This window comes from Lissotriton vulgaris, unplaced genomic scaffold, assembly GCF_964263255.1.
Source record: "Lissotriton vulgaris unplaced genomic scaffold, aLisVul1.2 SCAFFOLD_380, whole genome shotgun sequence".
In the NCBI taxonomy this organism is placed as follows: domain Eukaryota; kingdom Metazoa; phylum Chordata; class Amphibia; order Caudata; family Salamandridae; genus Lissotriton; species Lissotriton vulgaris.
In genome coordinates this window covers 63369-85274 of record NW_028253590.1, presented here as the reverse complement: position 1 = coordinate 85274, position 21906 = coordinate 63369, and the positions used below count along the sequence as shown (strand labels likewise).

The 21906-nt window shown below is 43.1% G+C and overlaps 1 protein-coding gene across 1 annotated transcript in view; it reads left to right on the top strand.

Moving 5' to 3' along the window:
• The window catches only part of LOC147660913 (von Willebrand factor A domain-containing protein 7-like), a gene marked incomplete at its 3' end in the record, with an annotated part of 105910 nt that overhangs the window by 26608 nt on the left and 57396 nt on the right, over positions 1-21906 (top strand). The window contains exon 3 of the mRNA XM_086951432.1: positions 4299-4454. Coding sequence (XP_086807558.1) covers positions 4299-4454 — 156 coding nt within the window. The remainder of the gene's footprint in view (positions 1-4298; positions 4455-21906) is intronic.

Genomic DNA, 21906 nt, shown 5'->3' with positions numbered 1-21906 from the left:
CACCAGAAGCGTAAGGGCTATTGCCCTCATTGATGGTATGTGAGTGTCAGCTGTGAGTTCCACCGGGGTCTGACCCTCCTGACAAAATAGAAAAAATAGAGTGCATTTAGAACTAAAAAGGCAGCAAAAAACAAAACAGTTAAATAGCAGAGCACACTGCTAAGGGGTCAGCCCATTCAAACTAAATACAGTGTTAAACATGACCTCCATCCTATAACACTTATTACATAATTTCTAAGTATTGTTGCGCTTTTATCTCCGAGACAAAAAATAAGGTTCTTCCCTTATGCACAACTTTAAGTTTAGCAGAATTAAGTAGGAAGGTTTGACCCCCCTTAGCTTGCATTGGTGCCATAAGCTGTTTAAGTCTCCAACGTTGTTGAACAGTTGCAGCACAGAAGTCTGGTCTAACAAAGAATTCGTGCCCCAAGCCTTTTCAGGGTTTAGATGGTCTTGCCAAATCATATAAGATCTCACGGAGAAGACAGTTCTGCACACAAATGAGAATAGCTCTTGGATGTTTGTTCCTCCCTTCCTGGTCTGGTTTTTGATTAAATGGGAACCGATGGGCTCTTATAATTTCTTTATCCCAATCCCATCCAGTGAGATCCTGAAAAGCATCCGAAAACAAATCTACTACAAACCGTCGAGCATCCTTCCCTTCTGACTTTTCACCAACTCCCAAGATACGTAGATTATTGCGCCGAGCGCGATTCTCTGAATCCGTTAGTTTCCAGTCCACATCTTTCCTAGTACTATCCAAGTCTTTGATTGAGTTCTTTTGTAGCGTTAACTCATCCTCTACCGCCGATATACGTGTTTCAGTCTCTTGCACTCTCAAATTAGTGTCCGTACTAGACTTGGCCAGTCGTCGAACAACATTTTGGAGTTTACGTACAGCTCCCTGAGTCCGAAGACCCTCAGCCTTGGTTTCTTCTCTGTGAGTTAGAATCATACGATACATTGAGGCCTGTAGCTTATATATGGACTTTAAAGTGATTTCCTCAGTTTCCTCTACTAGCTCAGGAGTTTCAGAATTTTCATGATCAATTTCATTATTTGCACCGGCCCCATCCCATTGAGGTTGATTCATGACTGTTATATTCTCCGTAGATTTTTCCTCTATGACCTTGCGGACCGTATTTGAAGCTCCTTCATTTGTTAGAAAATCAGAGCCGAGCAGATCTTCCTCTGAGATTTGATTGCAATCATCCGCCCAATCTTTTACCTGAGAGTGCCCCTCATTTAGAAGCTCCTCTTCAAAATCTCCTTCTGATGCAACTGATAAATCAGACATTGGAAAAAATTGACCCCCTGACTCTATAGACTCTGCATCTTGTTGTTGTTGTTCATTCGGTCTAGGTGAAACTCTAACTCCCTCTACAGCGAGGCAAAGCTCAGATACTACATCATCGTCGTTGGCTTCTCCTCTTGCTCCAACGTCTTCATCAGCTGGAACTAAAGCATCAGCGGGTTTAGCTGATTGGCCTATGTTGGTTTTTTCGGGGTTAGAGTATACTGAAGCCTTAGAGGGGGTCGGTTCAGTTGTAATACTTTTATTAGGGTTAGTTGTAGGCTTTTTCTTAAATAAATCAGGTATTGTGGGCTCTTTAGAAACTCCATTTGTTTGTAAATTGCGGTTTTCTGGGTCTGCTGTTGTAGTGGTATTTGCAGCATTTGTAGAGTTAACTAGATTAGTGGTATTTTTTTTGTTACTCTACCTTTGGGAGCCATGTTAAATGGATGGAAATATGTCACAGATAATGTATCAAAGAATAAAGAGAGTTTATTCAGTCACTTAAGTCACTTCTATGCTGTCGATACTTGCTGGCTGCTAAGAGAAAGTTCGAGCACCACAATGTAGCAAATTCAAAAAATGTTTCCACTCACCGGAGGTGTCTTCTATTAAGCGATATGTAGCGTAGCAGTGGAGAAAAAGAAAGAAAGAAAAACTGCTACAACTGCTAACTGCAAGGGGCTTTGAAGTTCAGCCGCTTGCTGAGCACCACCAATAACGCCTTTAATCGCGTCCTTGAGCTTCACGCAGTGTCTGAAGCACCAGCAGTGCCTTTCTGAGCGAAAAAAAATAATTAACTCGCAAAACTGTAGCCAGGAGCAGCAAAGTCCTAGGAAGTGCTCTTCCGAGCACAAAGCAAGTCATCAGCACAAACGTTCAAGCCGCGTCTTCCATGCGTCTCGTGGCAGCTGATTTTGAAAAAGCGATGGGTCGTGGTTGGAGCGCTGCAGACGCCGCAGACGCAGAAGCACAGAAGCACCTGGGTCCCGCCGACCAGTGGGTAAGAGTCGGCACGGCCCCCGCGGCTCAGCAAACCAATACCTCCAATGTAACACAATGAGCGGAGAACGAATCGATCTTTTCTCCTCGACGCCTCTGTAATCCCCGTATAGTCTCCAGCCTCAGCTCACAGACAAAGGGCGGCAGTAAGCACCACACTCACGCCAGGGTAGGTCGGATCACCGGACAGAACACGAGCAGCTCCTCACACGGCTGCAGTAGCGGCCGCCATCTTGCTTCGATCTTTGCAGCAATTCCCACCCTCTCCCTTCTTACTGCTTAGATTGTCCACTGACTGGACAATCCACAGAAATAAAAGTGTTGGTAATGTGTATTTAGGAAGCCAGTTGAAATTAGTGGAAATAAGACATGACCAAACATTGACAGATGCACCATTAACACCCCTCTTGGTTACCCTAAATCAGTTACGAGTTAGGTAATCAGTTTTCCTGGTGGCAAAGATGTTGCCTACATTAATGCTAAAGAAAACTCTTCAGAAAGACCCACACCTGTGAGATTGGTATCAGAAGGGCAGCCCTGCTTAAGGTGGCCCTCCATGGGCTTTCTACTTGTGATCATTCTGCTTGGGAAAACCAAGCCAAGGATGGTATTGTCAGACAGCAAAGGACCACACACTTTTCACCCACTGACAGAAGTCCAACACACAGGGTAGATAGATTATTTATATTTTTCCCCCAAAATACCCTTTGTTTGACAGACTGTCTTCATGTAATGTTCTAATAAGTCTGCCATACCACCTGGCAGGGTCGAACAGCCGTTAGTGTTTTATTTTTCTGAAGGGGCATCTTCCCTGGAGGTAGGAGCTGCCTAAGGGATAAAAGACTGCATGTCCAACGGCAACGTGTAAATTTGAGTTTAAGTAAGGCAACTTCATTTTTCGTTATATTCTCTACCTGGAAAATATACTTAAAAATAAAGGGCCTCATTTATATAGCCTTGCGTCAGTTTTGCGCTTCCGATCTATTACTTTTTGTGACGCATCGGCGGCGTAAAACATGCCTCCTGTTGCGCACTATTTACAAAGTGACGCATCTAAGCAGGTATAATGCATGCAGGGGAGTCGCACCCCCCGCAAAAAGCCTCGTAGAAGTGACGCAGTGAAATCTATGAGATTTAATGGCGTCACTTTTGGGGCGCCGTTGCGTCAAAATCTTGCGCCTGCCTCACAGCAGGCGTAAGACTGATGCAGGCCCTTTCACATGGGGCTTGCCCCATGTGAAAGGACGCATTGCTGGAGTTGCGTCACTTTAGTGACACACTCCAGCAATGCGTCACTTTTGCGCTTACAGATACGTCAGAAATACTGACGTATCTGTAACTCCTTGCAACATGATGCGTCATACATTAAATATGACGCATCAGGTATGTCGCAAGGAGTGCGCACTGAGAAGTGACACAGCGCTGCTTTCACGCAGCGATGCGTCATATCTCATAAATGAGGCCCATAGAAACCAATATCACTGTCCTACCGCTATGGAACCACATATATTTGTAGATCTTGTAGGAGCATATTTACAAGTGTTTCCAGGGTGGGAATGGCCATGCACAATGCTTGTGAGAAACCTAAAGAGGTCTGACAAATTGAGTGTTCCCACTTCTAGTTGCACACATACTACTGCATAAAAATCCTGTAAGCAAGCAGATTTATTTTAATGGTGATAAATGCAATTTGTGGTCAGAAAATCCAAAATTCCTAATTTTGTTAATCAAGATTCTAGTGTTCCAATCTTAAATGTGGCTGTTTGTTGACCAGAAATGCACTTCAATGCTCACATTTGCTATACAATGGACCATTAGTCGGCAAAATATTTACGTTTGTACATTGCTATGTTTTTTTCAACAGAATAAGGAATATGTACATTTCTAAAGGAAGAAGGAAATTCTTAGATAAGAATTCATTAGTATAATTTCTATGGCAGATTTTATGATGCTGTCCTGTAAGAAACTAATTAAATACATATCAACATTTTTCAATCTTCAGAGGGATCTTCTCTGACGTACTTGGTTGATACCACGGGCTCTATGTATGATGACTTTCAGCAGCTTAAGGTGGTCAATAGCTGGCTTCTGGACAGAATAATAAGAAAGTTCCCATGTGGTGTGCGCACATACACAATGGTGGAGTTTAATGACCCAGGTAAGATAGATTTGTGTTTTTTGCACCAAATTGGTAACACCAATAGGTCCAACTGCTCGAAATGTATTTCATGTCATCTAAATAGATATATATATACACATTAATATTCCATTGCCTATTTCTTCATTCGTCATTCTAATGGGCATATATGTTAATCCATCAATTTATCAATCCATTTATTTTTCCCACACTCTACAAATTTTTCCATTTTATATGCATATTTAATTATTTACTGTTTGAATGTGTGTATGTTTTGGGGCTGGGAAGCAATAGAGCTTTGTAATAGGAACTGGGAGATTGATTTAAGATGTGTACAAAGTGGAGGAGAAAATATATTTACATTACAGTAGAGCCATCATCAAGAGTTTGTGACAAGTTGCCACTATTCTGAATAGCCACTAGCAGCCCATCAGATTGATCTAACCACAGATTCCAGTTCTGATTGCTTGAGGGCAGTCAAGTTAAAATTGTTGAAATGCTAAACCTGGAATGTGCACAAATTATCCAAACGAACGGCACCAGGTTTTAACTGCAAATATCTGCAGCATGAGTAATTTGCATCTGAGATATTCGCCCCATATTGGGTGCCAATAGTAGTTTGTACCGAAGATAGAATTTGCAGGCGAAATAGAATGAGGACCTTAATGTTTGCAATATGAGTGATATAATCAATTGTGGTGGACTCTCTGCTTCTGCAAGGATGATGGTGCTTACTTGCAATAGTAGATTAAAATACAAGCTGCAAATTCGACCATGTGTCTGGTTCCAGCCTGTGCGTGTGTATCTGCAGACTTGTTGCAGTTGTGGGTTGTGTATAAGGGTAACCCGGCCGTGCACCTCAGATCTGCAAGCCTGTTTGATAATTTTACTTTCATCTATTTATGAAAAACATTAATTCTGTGATACATCTGGGTCTGACTGCCATATCTGAGGTCCAATTGAGGTTCAGACAGTCAGTAAATCACAGGCCAGTCCTGTGGATATGCCCATGTGAAGAATTTCCTTGGCAGGGTGATATCATTACAGAGGAATTACCTTTTTATAGCCCTTGATTCACATAAGGAGAGGTGGTGTCGATAGGGGTGCATTGTGCAGAAGAAATCAAGCATGGGTGGGCACTGTACACTGCAACCCTGCGTGTTGGATCCCAAATCCCTCATGGAACATTAGTCCACTCGAGTTAGACTATGATTACCATTGTATTCTTTACGAGATGACTGCTTGCAATTGGAATACTAGCAACATCTGTGCAACAGTACAAGATATATAGTTGGTTTTTGATGTCTAATCTAAATGATTTAGACTGGTTTTTGCTGTCTGATCTAAATGATTTACATTATGCTTCTCAAACTCAAGTCAGTTTGACTAAATGTTATTAAATGTGTCTATGTTTGGCTGCCAGTAAAAGTGTTTATCCCTGCCAAAAGTGGATTAAAAAAAAAAAAACGCTGATTCCTAGTACGTAAGGGTTTTTTTATGCTTTTTATCTAGCAATGTTTAAAATCGAATTTACTTTGTATGTATGCTTTTTAAGATATTTTTTATGTCGAAATAAAGCCTATTTGACTTGACTTGACTTGTTTATCCCTGCCAAAAGTGGATTATATATAACCTATTTGAGGTGGGTATGTGCGAGACACTGTAACATAACTAAAGGCACAGTAATGGCATATTATGGACATATGTTTGGACATGCTGGTGATCCTGACATAATAATCACCTGTTAGTGATATATTGTGAGCATGCCAGGCGATAAGCCTCTTTATCTTAAGATAAAAATATTTTTCGGGCATTATTGCTGTCATTCCTGTATTTTTAAAAACCTCCAGACTGGTGAGCGAGCAAAATAACATTCGGGCAAGACTTTTTCCTCGTTCGCGATCAGCAACATCAAGTTGCCGATCGCGAGCATGGAAAATAAACCACTTGGCGAGATTATCAACGTGGAGAGGTCAGGTTTCTCATTGCGATTTGGCAGCTTATGCTCGCGACCGCTCGCAATGAGAAACCGCGTTGAGAAAGCTGCCGCTCGAGTAGAAATCTACTCGAGCTGCAGAAAACGACCTCTTGCACTGTGCAAGATGCGGTTTGCAATGATTGCACAGTGCGGACAAGCATCCGCCACTGTGCAATCAGTGCAAACAGCATTTTGCACAGTGCACTGCCCAGTTTGCATAACTATGCGTAGCTTGCATAGTGCGAAGTGCACTTCGCGTATCTACACGTAGCGCTACTACGCGAACTATTCCCAGGTTTAATAAGTTGGCTTTGTCTTTCCCCTCTAGAATCTCAGCCATAGGATACGAGTGGGAGTCTACTAGGAAAGGGCTACATTTGAAATGGAGTGAACAAGTTCTCTATACATTTTGAAAATGGATAGGCTATAAGTACTTTCAAAACCAGACATTCTTTAGTGGCTGTAATGTATCTAGCTTATTGCTCAAATTTTGGGGGAAATTACATTGAAAAATCCACTGTTTTGCTATTATTCCTTTAAGCTTTCTGTGAGAGGGTGAGTACTATCACTCCTCACGAAGTGCTTGATTGGCACCTGTTAAGTACACCTTTAGAATATTTGCATTTTTCTCAATTGTTTCCTAATTTATGTGAAGGTTGTGCTGTAAAATGTCTTGTAGTGTCCTTTTTCTTTCAAAACCCCCAACCTATCAAAAGGAGTTCTACACCTTTACTTCACTCACCTGCTTCATTCCAGGCAGTGATTCAAGGCCAACAATGTCCTAAGCTCAACAGCCTCCACTGTCTCACTGTAGCCTACAACACTCGCACTGCATGCAGTGTTACCCAATGATATTCAGAGACCCTTGGATTACAAATTACATATATTTATGGGTTTGGTTTATGTGTTCATTGGACGGTTCGGAGTGTTGCCTTTGAATCCTAATAAGTTCTTCTTTCTGTAACATGGTTCTAAGCACCCCAAACAGTGACACAGTGAGCACCTGGACAGGTGCAACAGAAATGTATGAGTCCATCCACAATGCACTCTCACTTTGGGGTTGGGAGTATTAAAAATCTTGTACCTGAAGCCCATTTTCCATATCGGTTATTGTGTTTGTATCATGCAGGTTGGAAAGCTAGAATTTGTGTGTTGGTGCTGCAAATCCATAGACACTGCAACAATATCAGTGCATTGCGTACTGCAGAATTCGGAATAGTGAAGCTTCATGCACTTAATTAAAGACCACAGATGTCTTGATAAAGATCGAGCAAATCTAAAAAAAAAACTCCAGTAGGGAATGCTGGAAAATGCACTGAATCATAAGCACTTGGATGAAGACATTTCTAATTTAATGGCACACATATAGTTTTAGTGGGAAGGTTTTATGGAACTTCTGTATACACAATGTGACTTCCCTGGACTACTATTTCTACCTGAACATTTAACTTCCAGCCCACTTTGTGAAGACACTACATCACAAGCTGAAAGTAGAAGCTGATGAGAGGGGAAGGGCCAATGAAAACCTACAATAATGGCCCTTTGATAGAAACTTGAGAAAAAGAAACAAACGTTCCTGCGGTCTGATAGGGGATGCCAGTATCACCTCCAACCTGTCCCTAGTCGCCTGTTTTAGTGACTTGACTAGAACAGGTGTTGGGTAAAATGCATAGAAAATGCTCCAAGACTTAGGGAAAGGCCTGTTCTTTTACTTGTGGAGATGGAGTATGGAAACTGACAGATGAGAGAAGCAGGATAATTTCTAACATAAAAATATTTATCATTTGGTCTCCCTAAAGCTAATAGGTCTGGTGAAGGGCACACGTGCATTGTACTACTTAAGTAGTAGAAGGGCACTGAGAATGGTAAATAGCAGCTGACGCAGTTGGCAAGCCCAAGCACCCATCCTGTTTTTTCTACTATCGTGCTGCTCTTCCCCACCAAGCACAATGTCTTGCTCCACCCTGACCAAAGTTGGAACTTTTACAGTTTTTTCTGTTGTTATAGGACCAGCCAGGCTTCTAACAAATGGCCGAGTCTGGAAAATGGTTAAAATGGCAGTTAGCTTTAGAAATTTGGTTGCTCCAGAGGCCTCCAAGATCTCTCATTTGCGGTAAACTTTTCCAACATTTCCTTGTTGATTCACATTGGTGATTAGAATCGGGGTTCAAATCCACTCCGTTGAAGAGTCGGTTCTTAACCAAGCATCATTTCATAGCTGCTTGGATTCCACAAAATAACTGCATCACAATATTATATTCCTATGGTGCTGGAAGTCATTTGGAAAGGACATAGAGCAGGAAAGGCTTTGAAATCAAATATACATTAATTTGCAATCATTCCCTGGAACCAGCAACATCTAGTTATCAGAGTTAGAAAACACCTGTACAGCCACTCATGCAGTACTGCCGCCAGGGATGCTAGAACCTTATTGATTAAGTGGGCAGCTGACGCTAGACCAAGTCCTAATACCTTGAAAAACACAAGATATGGTGCTGGACAGCATTAACTGGAAAGTCTCCAAGGACTAGAAAGGCCAGGAATGACTATGAAGGACTCTTCATAAAGGAAAGAAACAGGCTGCATTTGGTCACTTTCATGAGTCAATGAAAGGATGACATTTTCAGTGAGCTTTTAGGTCAGAAATAATGTGGCATACATCCTTTTCCTTTCTTTACTTTGTAGGACTGGTTACATTGCATCATTTCTCAATTCTGACTTAACACCTTTAATCAGGCTTTTTCCTCTGCAATGCAGATTTTGGACAGAAATTTACCAAAGGTGATATTGTGCAAAAACATTCCTAAATTCAGTGCAGTAGGGTTGCAGATTATCTGCAACATCCACTGAAACTGACATTTTCCAGACCTCTGCAACAAAACTGGAAACACCCTTCTCGTAGACATTCCTAACTGCAATATCTTCAAATGTTTTATAGGTGGCTGTGTAGTTGCCGTTGCGAATCCATTTGCATCCATAATCCAAGATGTCCACCAAATCTCTTGCAATGACTCCACTATTGGTATAAACAAATATGGCATCTTAACCATTCTGTATCATATTAAACAGGTGCTTGACTAAAGATTGCATTGTATAGGATGCATACGCCTCTAAACTGATTAAAACATTCAAGCCTTTGCAGGTACACTACTTAGTAATTTCCTTCTCACTGCATTGGCTTGCTTATTCCAGTGCTATTAAGCCCTGTTACAACAAATGATCACTGAAATGTAACTTGCGCACTCCCTAGTAACACTATCTCAGAGACTTCCAATTGAATACCTTTTTACTAGGAACCTCATTTAGACAGTCTTCTTAATCGTCTTTTTTAGTTCAAAGTAATTTTATTAAAGCATAAAAATGTAAAATATGATGAACAAAAAGAATACAGAAAGGATAAACTGAATAAAAACAAAAAGTACAAATCAAAGAAATTCAATCAATACAATGTAACATGCAAACATGGTGATAATGAAATGAGTAAACAACCAAATAACAATGTAATCAGTAAGATATTACATTTGATGTAGAGTGCATAAGAACTGAAGTAATAAAAGGATATTAATAAGATATAACATATTACTAAAGAATGTCAAGGGGGTCGAGCAACTTCTTGCTCAGAAGGAGTCATGGAGAAAGAGCGTTTGGCATTGGCATCAATAAACATGGTAACAGGCAACCATATATTTAAATGTTTTATAGCTAATTGAATAGGATGGACAAGCTCTGTGTCTAATCTGTGAATATAACATACTGTGTACCACCATGCCTGAATTGATAATTTGGTCAAATCCTTCCAATTTTTAGTCATTTGCTGAAAAGCGACAGCCAACAGTAAATCAACAATCTTTATGTTAAAAATATAATCGTCCCAAATGGGCGATAAGCTACCTAAAAATAGATGAGTAAGGAAAAAGGGGAAATTGGATTTAAAAATAGAATTAATTTGAGACCAAACATTTTTCCCAAAAGTGTGGTTCAGTGGGCACCTAAAGAGTAAGTGTGTCAGATCAGCAGATGGGGAAGAGCAAGACAACAAGTATGAGGTGTATCAGTGAAAATGTTATGTAAAATAACCAGGTTAGAAATGGCCTGTTGTAGATAAAAATTGCGTTTGTGTGGTGTTGGCCACCCTAGCGGATTTCCTAATTTTAGACCAGATTTTATTCCATAGAGAAGTTGACCATTCAACTCCAAGATCTTTTTCCCAAGAGAGTTTAACTTTAGTCTTTTCCTGGTCAGACGGTAAAGAGCATATGAGTATAAATGGTCAAAGCCTTACGAACCAAAAGTAGAAGAGTGTGTAAGCCATTGGCAGGGGGACGAACAGGGTGAGGATAAGATAGCACTTGAGCGTATGCCTTTGAAAGGGCCTGTTTGATAAGGTTATACTTAGAGTGGAATGAAAGGGGCAAATTAAAATGCTGTCTAGCTTCCAAAAACAATATTATCTCATTTTGAGAAAAGAGTTGATGAATCCAGATTAAGCCTTTGCATTTCCAAGATTTCCAATAAGAGGGTTTGTCATGAATCAATAAGAACTTATTATGCCAAAGTGAAGAATTAAGAAAGGAGTTTAGATCTATAGGGGGAGTAATTGAAGTAGGGTCAAGGTGTGTCTAAGAATAGGGGTAAAAATAGAATGTGGTCTGCGGGTGAAAGAGAGAAACTCTGTGAAAGAGAAGGGAGAGAGATAGGCACATTCAATATCTACCCACAAAGGACATTCCAGTAGAGAATCCAGGAGCCATCTCGAAGCTTGACTAAGTAGGAGCGATTTTTGATATGTAGGAAAAGCAGGAAAATTAACTCCACCCTCTGCTTTTTAGTCTTGTTAGTCTCATTAATGACTTGCAGGCTTTTTTATTGTTTCATAAAAAAGATAATAATAATGGATGAGGGAACAGGAATAGGGATGTTGGAAAGAGTGTATAAAATTATTGGATTGAACATAATTTTAATGATGTCCAGGCGTTCCCACCACGAGAGATACAACAGATGCCATTTAGTTGTTAATTTGGAGATTTTATTTATACACTTCTCCAAACATAAAGAAAGTGTTGCTGGGAGTGAAGAGGTAAAATAAAGCCCGAAATATTTATTATGATGAGAATACTAGGTAAAACCTAAGTAACTAAAATCGTCTTTAATAGTATGCTTGGTTAAAGGCGAGATCTCACACTAGTCTATATTGAGTTTATAATCCAAAACGGAAGCAAAAAACTCGACTTCTTGAAGGCAGGGACAGAGGATAGCGGGTTAGAGATAAATAATAATATGTCAGCGGCCTGGACGTGAAGGCCGAGTGTAAATATAGTGCCCGGGGTGGCAGCTGGAAATACACAACTGCTGGATGGAGATTTGAGCGGGGAGCGGAGATGTGCTGCCCGAGAGCTGGAAGGGACCTAGTGACTGTGAGCTGGGTGTGACGTAGTCTTTGGAGGAGGCCATTGCTGCCCCACGCTGGGAAACCGCACAGCACCGTGAAAAGTGGAGACGCTGGCAGGGTGTGGGGGCTCTGCCTGGGTTGCCTGTCTGCCCGGAGAGTATCGAGTGGGGAGCAGGGGAGGAACCCTGAAGACCCTATAAGCGACAGGTGCAACTGGTAGTGCAGTCGGCTTGGGAGCCTTGATTGGCCTGTATCAGGACAGAGGGGGAGAACTGCAGCCCCCTGTCGCATCGATCTCGCTTCCCCAGGAGGTGTTGGGAAGGCTTGAGCAGCACGCTGGCAGCTGACCTGGAAACTGGCTGTGCGGGTATGTAGCCCTTTAAGGTAGGCGCACTAGGTTGCAATCCAACTAGATAGGCCCCGAAGGAACTACCGCATGCGTCCCTGCAGGATAGTACATGGTTGATCCCTTGTCCTGGAACTGACAGAGTCACAGCTGTGGGCCTGGAATGTGAATTAGCTGTGGGGGAGACTCACGGAGGACGGACACATTTATTTGGAGCTGAGTAGGGTGGCCTTGATTGCCGGGTGCCTGGACCTAGAAGACCTGGTTAGAGCACAGACCCTGGCGATGTGTATGGAGTGGAGCAGCAGGGCAGAACACATGTTGCCCCTGGTTTGTTGGGAACTTGGTGAGGAGAAATACAATGGACAAAATTGGCAATTGTCTGGGGTAATATAACACCTGCCTAGAGATTTTAGCTGGCCGAGGTCTCTTAGATGGTTGAAGTCTGAGGCGTGACCTGGTACCACTACTTACTGGGGACCTTCCTGTATCAGACTTTCTCCCTTTAAGAATTTGAACATTCCTTATTCATGGGTAAACCTCAACAGAAACAGGGTTATGCGCTCACAGAGGACCGGGAGGCCCATCCACCAGGAAATACTCTGGGAACTGAGGACACGGAGCAAACTGATAGACCTCTTCATAAGCACTTGGATAAAATACTTGCGGCTATTGCAGATGCAAAAACAGCTCTGCAGCAGGATATTGGGACATTATCTGTTGACCTGGGCATCCTACAGGTGGAACACCACAAGCTAGTGGATAGAATGAAAACAGTGGAGGAGGCTATTGAAACAATACAACCAGATCATGCCACCTTATCCAGTAAATTGGAAAATCTGGCCACCAGGGTCGATATACTGGAGAGAAGGGCAGAGGATGAATATGTCTCATTACAATGCAATGCATTACTTTGCGTGTGTTGACAATTTGGTTGTTACAACGACTGTGTTGTTACAACGCAGGACCATTACAACACAAGTCATTACAATGACTTGCTCTAGATGGCGCGCCGGACTTAGGAATAGTATCATTTACTACAGGGATGGGTGGAATTTGTGGAATCGAGCTACGTAAAGCTCAGCGAAGTAGTAAAAATCTCAGCGAGCACGCAAAACTTCAGCGAAAGTTCTGCCCGTTCGCAATGCTTTTTTCTTCTTCGCTAAAAGATGATTGTGTGCTTGGGGAGAAATATCTTGCGAATATGCATTTCGAAAGCGCAAACAAGTAAAAAATTCTGCAAAGCCACGGATCGCAGATTTTTTGGCAATTCCCCGTTCTCCGGGGAACGCCAAATTACCGAAATTCCACAAATTCCATGAGCAGAACGGAATTTACCGCCCAGGCCTAATTCCAACTCCAGTGTGTGCAACAGTAGGGAAGTTGTTGGAATAGTAAATTATACTATTCCTTAGTTTAGAGCATCATCTAGAGCAAGTTGTTGTAACAACTTGTGTTGTACTGGTAATGCGTTGTAACAACGTGGTCGTTTTAACGACCACGTTGTTATGGTAAGGCAAAGTGATGACCGCGTTGTGCAGGATGTTTCCCCAGAGGACGCTGAAGGGCATAATAGAAGTAACAATATACGCGTGGTCGGCCTGCTGGAAACTAAAGAAAGTTCAAATATGGTGGTATTTTTTTAGTACTGGTTGAGAACAACAGTGGCCCCAGGTTTACTGTCTCCCTTATTTGCTTTAAAGAGGGTGCAGAGAGTCCTGTTGCACCCGCCAGCCCCAGGGTGGCCACCTTGGCCTATAGTGGTGCGCCTACTGCACTACAAAGAACCTACCCCTTTGATACAACAAACCCGTGCCAACGGCCCCTATCCCGTTGATAACTGTAAGGTGTCCATTTTTCAGGACTTCACTGCTAGAGTGCATGCTCAGCGCTGTTCCTTTCCGGAGGTGAAGAAAGACCTACGAGCCGAGGGAACAAAGTACTCCTTGATGTTTCTGGCAAAGTTGCAAATCGTGATGGATGGCACCACACATTTTTATGAATCAGCAGAGGTATTGACGAACATCCTGGAGAAAGACAAATCTGGGAAGTCCTCAGAGCACAGTGCAGTGGAAGCTGAGTCAGAGGCATTGGCCGGAAGTGATAGAAAACTGCCAGATGTGACCCCACAGACAGCTGATGACATTATTTAGATTAACTGCAGCATCTCATACATAGGATTGTCTTTGAACTATGTGGGAGAGATACTAGGTCTACCGATAGCAGGAGGGATTATTATCCCTGCCAGAAAATGATGAGGCGCTGAAGCAAGCAGTGTTTACTACTTCACACAACCCCATCAAGATATCCCCTGACAGGTGGACACTGGGGACAATCTTTCAATAATGTTTTTTCCTTTTTCATGTTTAGGGGGTCAGCCGTTGCGAAGCCTTCCTGGATTGAGGGTGTTACTCGCTGGGGAAACGTGTCTATAGGAGGTTGCTGTCCCTGCATAAAGAAGTATTGGCAGTGGGGGGGTTTGGACGGGGATAGGATGGGGTTGATTGTTTTACAATATGCTGCAGGTATACCAAGAAGTGAAAATTATACCCTGGAATGTATGGGAAACAGGATCAATGGCCAAAAGGCATACAATTCACAGTTTCCTCATACGTCCTGGAGTGCAAGTAGCAACATTGCAGGAAACACATCTGACATTAGATGAAATTGTTAGACTCAGGCGTAGGTGGCAGAGCCAGATCTATGCCACCACATATTTTGCATTTTCAAGGGGCACACTAATATGGATGAGGGCAGGTACACCCATTGATGTAAGAAAGGTCCGAGTTGACCCAGAAGGCAGATGTTTCCTATTACAAGGTAGGATCCTTGGAAGCAATGCACCCAATTCTGAACAAGTCCGCTTTCTCCATCAGTTGTTGGCACAACATTCTATTTTTGACACTTCCTATACCCTGCTTGGAGGGGATTTTAATTGTTTAGCCAATCTTACATTGGACAGGTCAACACTTCAATCAACGAAACTCCAATAGCTAAGGTGACCAAGGGATTTCGGGAATGGTATGGGAGGTGGGACAAGGGAGATATTTGGAGGCTGTAACATGGTAACGAATGGGGCTGAGCGTAGTTCGCGAAGTAGCGCTACACGAAGCTACGCGAAGTGCACTTGGCACTATGCGAGCAACACGTAGCACTACGCAAACTGCGTAGTACTCTGCTCGCACTGTACAAGATGGCGTTTTGTATGATTGCACAGTGCGGACAAGAATCCAGCCTTGTGCAATCATTGAAAACAGCATCTTGCACAGTGCGAGCTGTAGTTTTCTGCCGCTCGAGTAGATTTTTACTCGAGCGGCAGCTTTCCCAACGCGGACTAGTAGTTTCTCATCGCGAGCAGTCGCGACCATACGCCACCACTCGCAATGAGAAACCTGACCTCCCCGCGTTGAGAATCCCGCCGGGAGGTTTATTTTCCACGCTCGCGATCGGCAACTTGATGTTGCTGACCGCGAACATGGAAAAAGTCTCGCCGGGATGTCATTTTGCTTGCTCGCGGTTGCTAACTTGACGTTGAGGACCTGGAGCAAGCAGAAAATGACTGCTGCACTACGCTACGCTACACTACGCGTGTTTGCACTGTGCTACGTGCAGTTCGCGTAGTACGAAGTAGCGCAAACTTTGCAAACTATGCAAGCGTAGCTTAGTGCTTTGCCAGGGTTAGTAACAAACGAGATTATGCGTATTACTCTCATTTAAATAAATTACACACTAGATTAGATATGTTTGTAACCTCAAGTGGACTAGGTTCTACTATTACGCACACAGAGTACTTAGGGCGAACTATATCGGACCATAACCCACTGTTGCTGCACATCCGTCCTACACCTGAACCTACATTGACACCTACATGGAGACTAGATCAGACACTTTTGGAGGGTGCCCCATTTTGCACACTGTTACAAGAGGACATTACAGAATAATTTCAGTTTAACCAAGTGGTGACCAGATCCAGGGCAACTGAATGGGAAGCCTTCAAGGTGGTGGTAAGGGGGAAATGCACGGGGCACAAGGTTGGCCAACGAAAGGCAATATTGGAGGAACTCACCTGCCTGTAACTTCAATTACATGAGGGGGAGGCTACCCTGCTTGGAGGGGCTGAGGTTCATGCTAAACTACTTGATCTGTGGCAATGCTATGATGAAGTACTAGAAAGGCTGAAATGTTTCGATATACAGGACTATCAAGTGCTGCCACATATAGAGGGAGGTAAAGCAGGTAGATTGCTTGTGTCGTTAGTACTATCCAAATATGGGAGGATCCCCATCTCTCAACTAGGGTAGTCTGAGGGAGCGATAACACACCGTCCAAAAGAAATAAATTAATAATTTTGATCTTATTATGTTGCACTATACTCTGAACCAAAAGCGCAAATCCGAGAATCCATAAAAGCTTATTTAACACCCTTACTTCTGACACTCTTATCCCCTGACGACAGTAGGCAGCTGGGGACCACTAACTCCACTGGAAATCATGACAGCGCTTAAAGAGATGGCAAGATGGAAGACACCTGGCCCTGATGGTCTGCCGATGAAGTTCTATGCCACATATGCCCAGATTCTAGCTCCACAGCTGGAAAGGCTTTATACAGAAGTGTGGGACAGAGGGGAACTGCCTTCTTCAACTAGGGACGCATTGGTGGTGCTACTCCCCAAGTCTAATAAGCCACACCCACAGGTGTCAGACTTTTGTTCCCTTTCGATGCTTACTGTTGATCTCAAAATCTTGAGTAAGGTGTTAGCCACAAGGCTCTTACCTCACATGACCAATTTAATACATAGAGACCAAAATGGGTTGTACCGACGAGATCCACCTCCGGGAACGTACTCAGGTTGTTTAATGTGTTACATTACCCTGACCGAGACCAGTAGCTAGACGCACTCATATTATCAATAGACCTGGAGAAGGCTTTTGATTCCATAAGGTGGAACTTACTGGATGTCACGATGGAAAGAATGGGACTGGGGTGGGTTAACATACTGTACAACTATCCAACAGCCTGGGTTAGGACAACTGGGATCATTTTGGAATCATACCACATATTCAGGGGCACCAGTCTGGGGTGCCCTTTATCCCCATTGTTGTTAGCTATAGCAATATAACTGTTGCACACGGCATTCCGGCAACAGGAACATCATAGCGGTATTCAGTTGGGACAGAGACCGCATATGATTTCTCTTAATACGGATGACCTGTTGTTGTATTTAACCCCTTCGATGCTGATGATGAGCTCAGCTCGTCATCAGCCACGGTGGTCGTGTGCTGATGACGAGCTGAGCTCGTCATCTAACGCGGCTTTTAGAAAAAAGCGCGCAGCGCAAAATTAACCGCCGCAGCGATGCGGTTAAGGGATGGGGTCACTGTCATGCAACTGGCCTTACACATGCTAGAAGAATATATGCAGGACTAGCGGGACTGAAGATCAATAAAGCCAAGACTTGCGCCTTTCCAATCCAGGAGGGCCCGGTACAGCCTGGGAATTTGCAGAGAGACCTGACTTGGACCCCACACTCCTTTAAATATCTGGGACTTCAAATCATTCACACAGTAGAAGACTTACGAGAGGGCAACTTGAGCCCGTTACCAGATCTCTCTAGTCGTCTATACAGTTTTGGCAATCGCTTCGATTATCTCAGATGGCCCACATAGCACTCTCATAGATTACTATGCTGCCCAGATTGCTGTATTATTTCACGAACCTACCAGTGGTAATTTACCCACAATTGTTTTCTGATCTGACCCAGCTAATCCAGGAATTTATATGGGATGGGTGGGTGGAATAAGGTGGCACTAGAGGTAGTGCAGAGGGTGCCCGAGGAAGGAGGACTGGGCGCCCCAGACTTTGAGTTATAATACCTGACTGCCCAGCTCCAGTGGCTCACTCAATGGTGAATGGGCAGTGTTTGGAGTTGTTGGATGAGGGAAATGGGAGAAACAACCCAGATGGTTGATAGCTAAACTAATACATCAGAAGGTGGTGCTTCCGAGTCCCAACATACTATTGCAGGCTGCACTATATTGCTGGAAAAGGTGCCTCCAGCGTACAAGAAATACTCTGCTTTACACACCCGAAATACAGTTGGCGGTAATTCCACAAAGGGACACCCTGATTCCGTACCATCCAGACTCCAATTGGCAAAATGGACAAGAGTTGGGATTACAATGGTGGGAGATTGTCCTAATTTTGAGGCCTTGATCCCTATGGATGAATTAATGTCTCAGCATGACCTACATTCAGGCAATTCTTGACCTATCATTCTCTGACATGGGTGTTCCGGGACATATGGCAGGGGGGCTTCACAGTACCTGTCACACATAGAGTGCTCTAGGTGCTGCTGACCCTTGGAATGGCAAGGCACTTGATAAGGTGGATACCGACTGGGGGGACATCTGTAGAAATAGCTATCACAGAGGGTCAATGGATCGAACGTTTTTCTTTGATTTACAGTGGTCAATGTACCATGATTGGCCAAGATAGTGACTATTCAGGAGTTACCAACCAGTCACTGGATTTACACGTCAGTATCAATGAAGTAAGCAGGGCACTCTTCCTAAGTGCAGGTGGGAAAGCCTTGGGTCCCGACGAGATTCCTGTGGACTTGTATAATAAATGCAAGCTGTGAGGTTGGTTTTCCACCCACCTAGGTGGAATCTACTATTGTCCCCATATTTAAAAAGGGGGATCGCCAGGATCCCATCTGCCACAGGCCCATTTCTTTACTAGACTCCATGGCCAAGGTTGTGGGACGTATTATCTTTGAACATCTACAGCTTTGGGCAGAGGAAAATAAAATCTTATCCAATATCCAATATAGTTTTCGAGAAGGATTGGATACCGTGGAGCTGAGTTTAAACTTAGCGATTCTCATGGAGAAGTTCACCAGGGCCAAAAAGGGACATTTGTACCTATTCTTTGTTGACCTCATGGCAGCTTTCGACTGTGTGAGGCACTCAAAGCTTTGGGAAAATTTAGCTGGGGGTGGATGGAAATATCATTAATTTTATTTGCAGCCTTTATAATGGAGCAAAATCCAGTGTGCGATTTGGTTTGGGAGGTGAGCGTACTGCTTCTTTCCCTATCGGAAGGGGGGTTAGGCAAGGTTGTGTCCTAGCCCCTTCCTCTTGAACCTCTATATTAATGGGTTAGGACAGGCTCTGCTCAAAGATTCCAAAGATTTCCCGCAAATAGGTAAGCGTCCCATTCTAGCATTGTTATATGCAGACGATTCTGTGATTATGTCCTGCACCGAGAATGGCCTACAAAGGACCCTAAACAGCTTTTATAATTTTATGAAGGAGCTGGATCTCAGAATTAATATTTCCAAAACCTTTACAATGAGATGCAGTCGAGGGATCCAGAACTGTAAGGATATTCTTGTGGAGGGAAAGCTGATAGCCGCTATAAACAGTTTTTCTTATTTAGGCATTTTTTCAGCCATTGTGATACTTGGACCCAAGCAGTTGTGGCCAAAAATCTGGCATTAATTAGAACTACGACCACTTTAGCCAGCTTTGCAAAAAAGTTGGGACGGAAACCACCTTTGGAACTCTTGAAAATGTATAAAGCAAAATCCGTTACAACTGTTACTTATGGTGCTGGGATCTGGGGCTTTGGGGACACTAACTCAAATTTGTTGAGAAATGTTTCTTAAAATATGTCTTGTCAGCATCCCCCAGTACCTCCATTTATGTTAGTCATGCTTAATTGGGCCTTCCCTACATATCCAGCCTCATAACATTAGAGCCAATTCTTTGTGGCACAGAATTTGTTCAAGGGACGAAACCACATTTAACAGGGACTTACTGCAGGACAGTCTCAGCCTGGATAGTGCGCTAAGGATACCATGGGTTAAGTTCATTCAAGACTTAACAAAAGATATGGGCAAACTGGAGTACTTTACTAACCATAGCACCATCACCCTGGACCTCAGGAAAAATCTTAGAAAAGAGGCCCTCTCTTTCCTGGAAAGCCTAACACTATTGGGGAAATCACCAAGCCTAGCATTTTGCAGCACCAGATGATTTTACATCTTTTAGTATGCAGACATATTTAGTATTTCTTTTAGGCGGCTTAGACAGGTTCCTTTCCCAACCTGAATGACTGGGCAAGGGAGCTACAACTATGTTAATGTGATAACTTACGGTCCCAATCGCCTTTACACACTGTGTTATTCTGTAAATGTTATACAGAGGTCAGAAAGATCTGGATAGTCCCAATTTTACAGAAATGGGGTCTGAGCCAATGCCGCCCTGCTTTTATCAGGCTCCAGGTTTTAGAAAATGAACATGTTGCCTGGAGGGTATCCATGTTTTTAAAAATAATCCTCCACCAGAGAAAGAGTATTGTCATTTAGGACTGAGGAGGTGGCCCCATTCAGATGCATTTCTTATTAATTCTTATAACTTTTTCATTACAAGATATATTTGAGATGAAACTTCCCTTTCTTATCTAAACACTGTATTTATAATTTTTTATGAAATTCTTTGTATTAACTATGTATTTTTCTGTGCTTTTTATGATTGTTATACCACAATCAAATAAAGCTTTCTTCTGATTCTGTTTCTGGTAAGGTAGATATATGGGGCGCTCCTGGAATCGGTTAAAAAAGACCTTGATCTGACTAGAAGTCAGTAGGAGGGGATTGTGGGGAAACTGTTAACAGATAAAGAATGGTCCTGAGTGCTGAGGGGTTTGAAACAGGTGTCAAGAAATTCTAATGTCAAAACAACCCAATGTAATTATATACACATGGTGTATCTGACGCCTCATAGACTGAATGTTATGAGAGGAGACACTGACCAGTCATGCGCTAGATGTGGATTACAGGATGCCGGCTTTGCATAAGTGACCTGGGAGTGTCAGCGATCAATTGAATTTTGGGAGAAGGTCGTAGCTGAGATTGAAAAAACACTGGCAAGAACCCTTGCAAATACACTTGAAATCTGCTTGCTAGGCCTGTTCCCCAGACCAAAGGCCAAAGAAATAGGTAATGGATTTGTAGACCTGGCGCTAGTATTGGAACGTAAAGTGATAGCTCAAAACTGGAAGACACACATATCACCCTCGATGCAGGCATGGGAGAGAAATGTGTTTGCCTGGTCCAGAGCAGAACTGAGGGCCCAACAGCATGCATGAGGAATACACAAGTGCCCCATAGCGGAATTGAGGGCTGAGGTGCTGCAGGATTGAGAAACCAGAAACATGACAGATGCTTAAGGGGATGAAGAAGATGTTTATTTATTTATTTGAAAAGTTTTATATAGTGCTGGCTAGACCCGGAGGTATCAGAGTGCTTAACATGAGGTAGGACAATGTTTCAGAACATTGTTACCTAGTTACATCACTTTCTGGAGCATCTCATAACATAGAAAGGGAGACAGTATAACATAGTTAAATGAGTTACTAAAGCATAGCATAACATAGAAAATAACGGCAAGGGGGAATGTACTTCAGGGGACACAGAAAGGTCAGGCTGGAAAAGGCTCACAGAGGGAGGAGGCAGGGGAGGGAAAAGAAACAGAACGGGGAGATGAGGCAAACAAAGTCCAATGTTTGGCTGGGTAGGTGACGACCGAGGGGTGACCCAGAGCCAAACTCCTCTATAGCTGCATAGGACAGCTTCACCGGGCATCTGCCAAGGTTGCTCAGGCACTGCAATAAGTTATGGTTTCCGCCTAGGGGCAGACAATGAATCACGGAGGCGGGGGAGGGTAAAGAAACATAACGGGGAGACGAGGAACA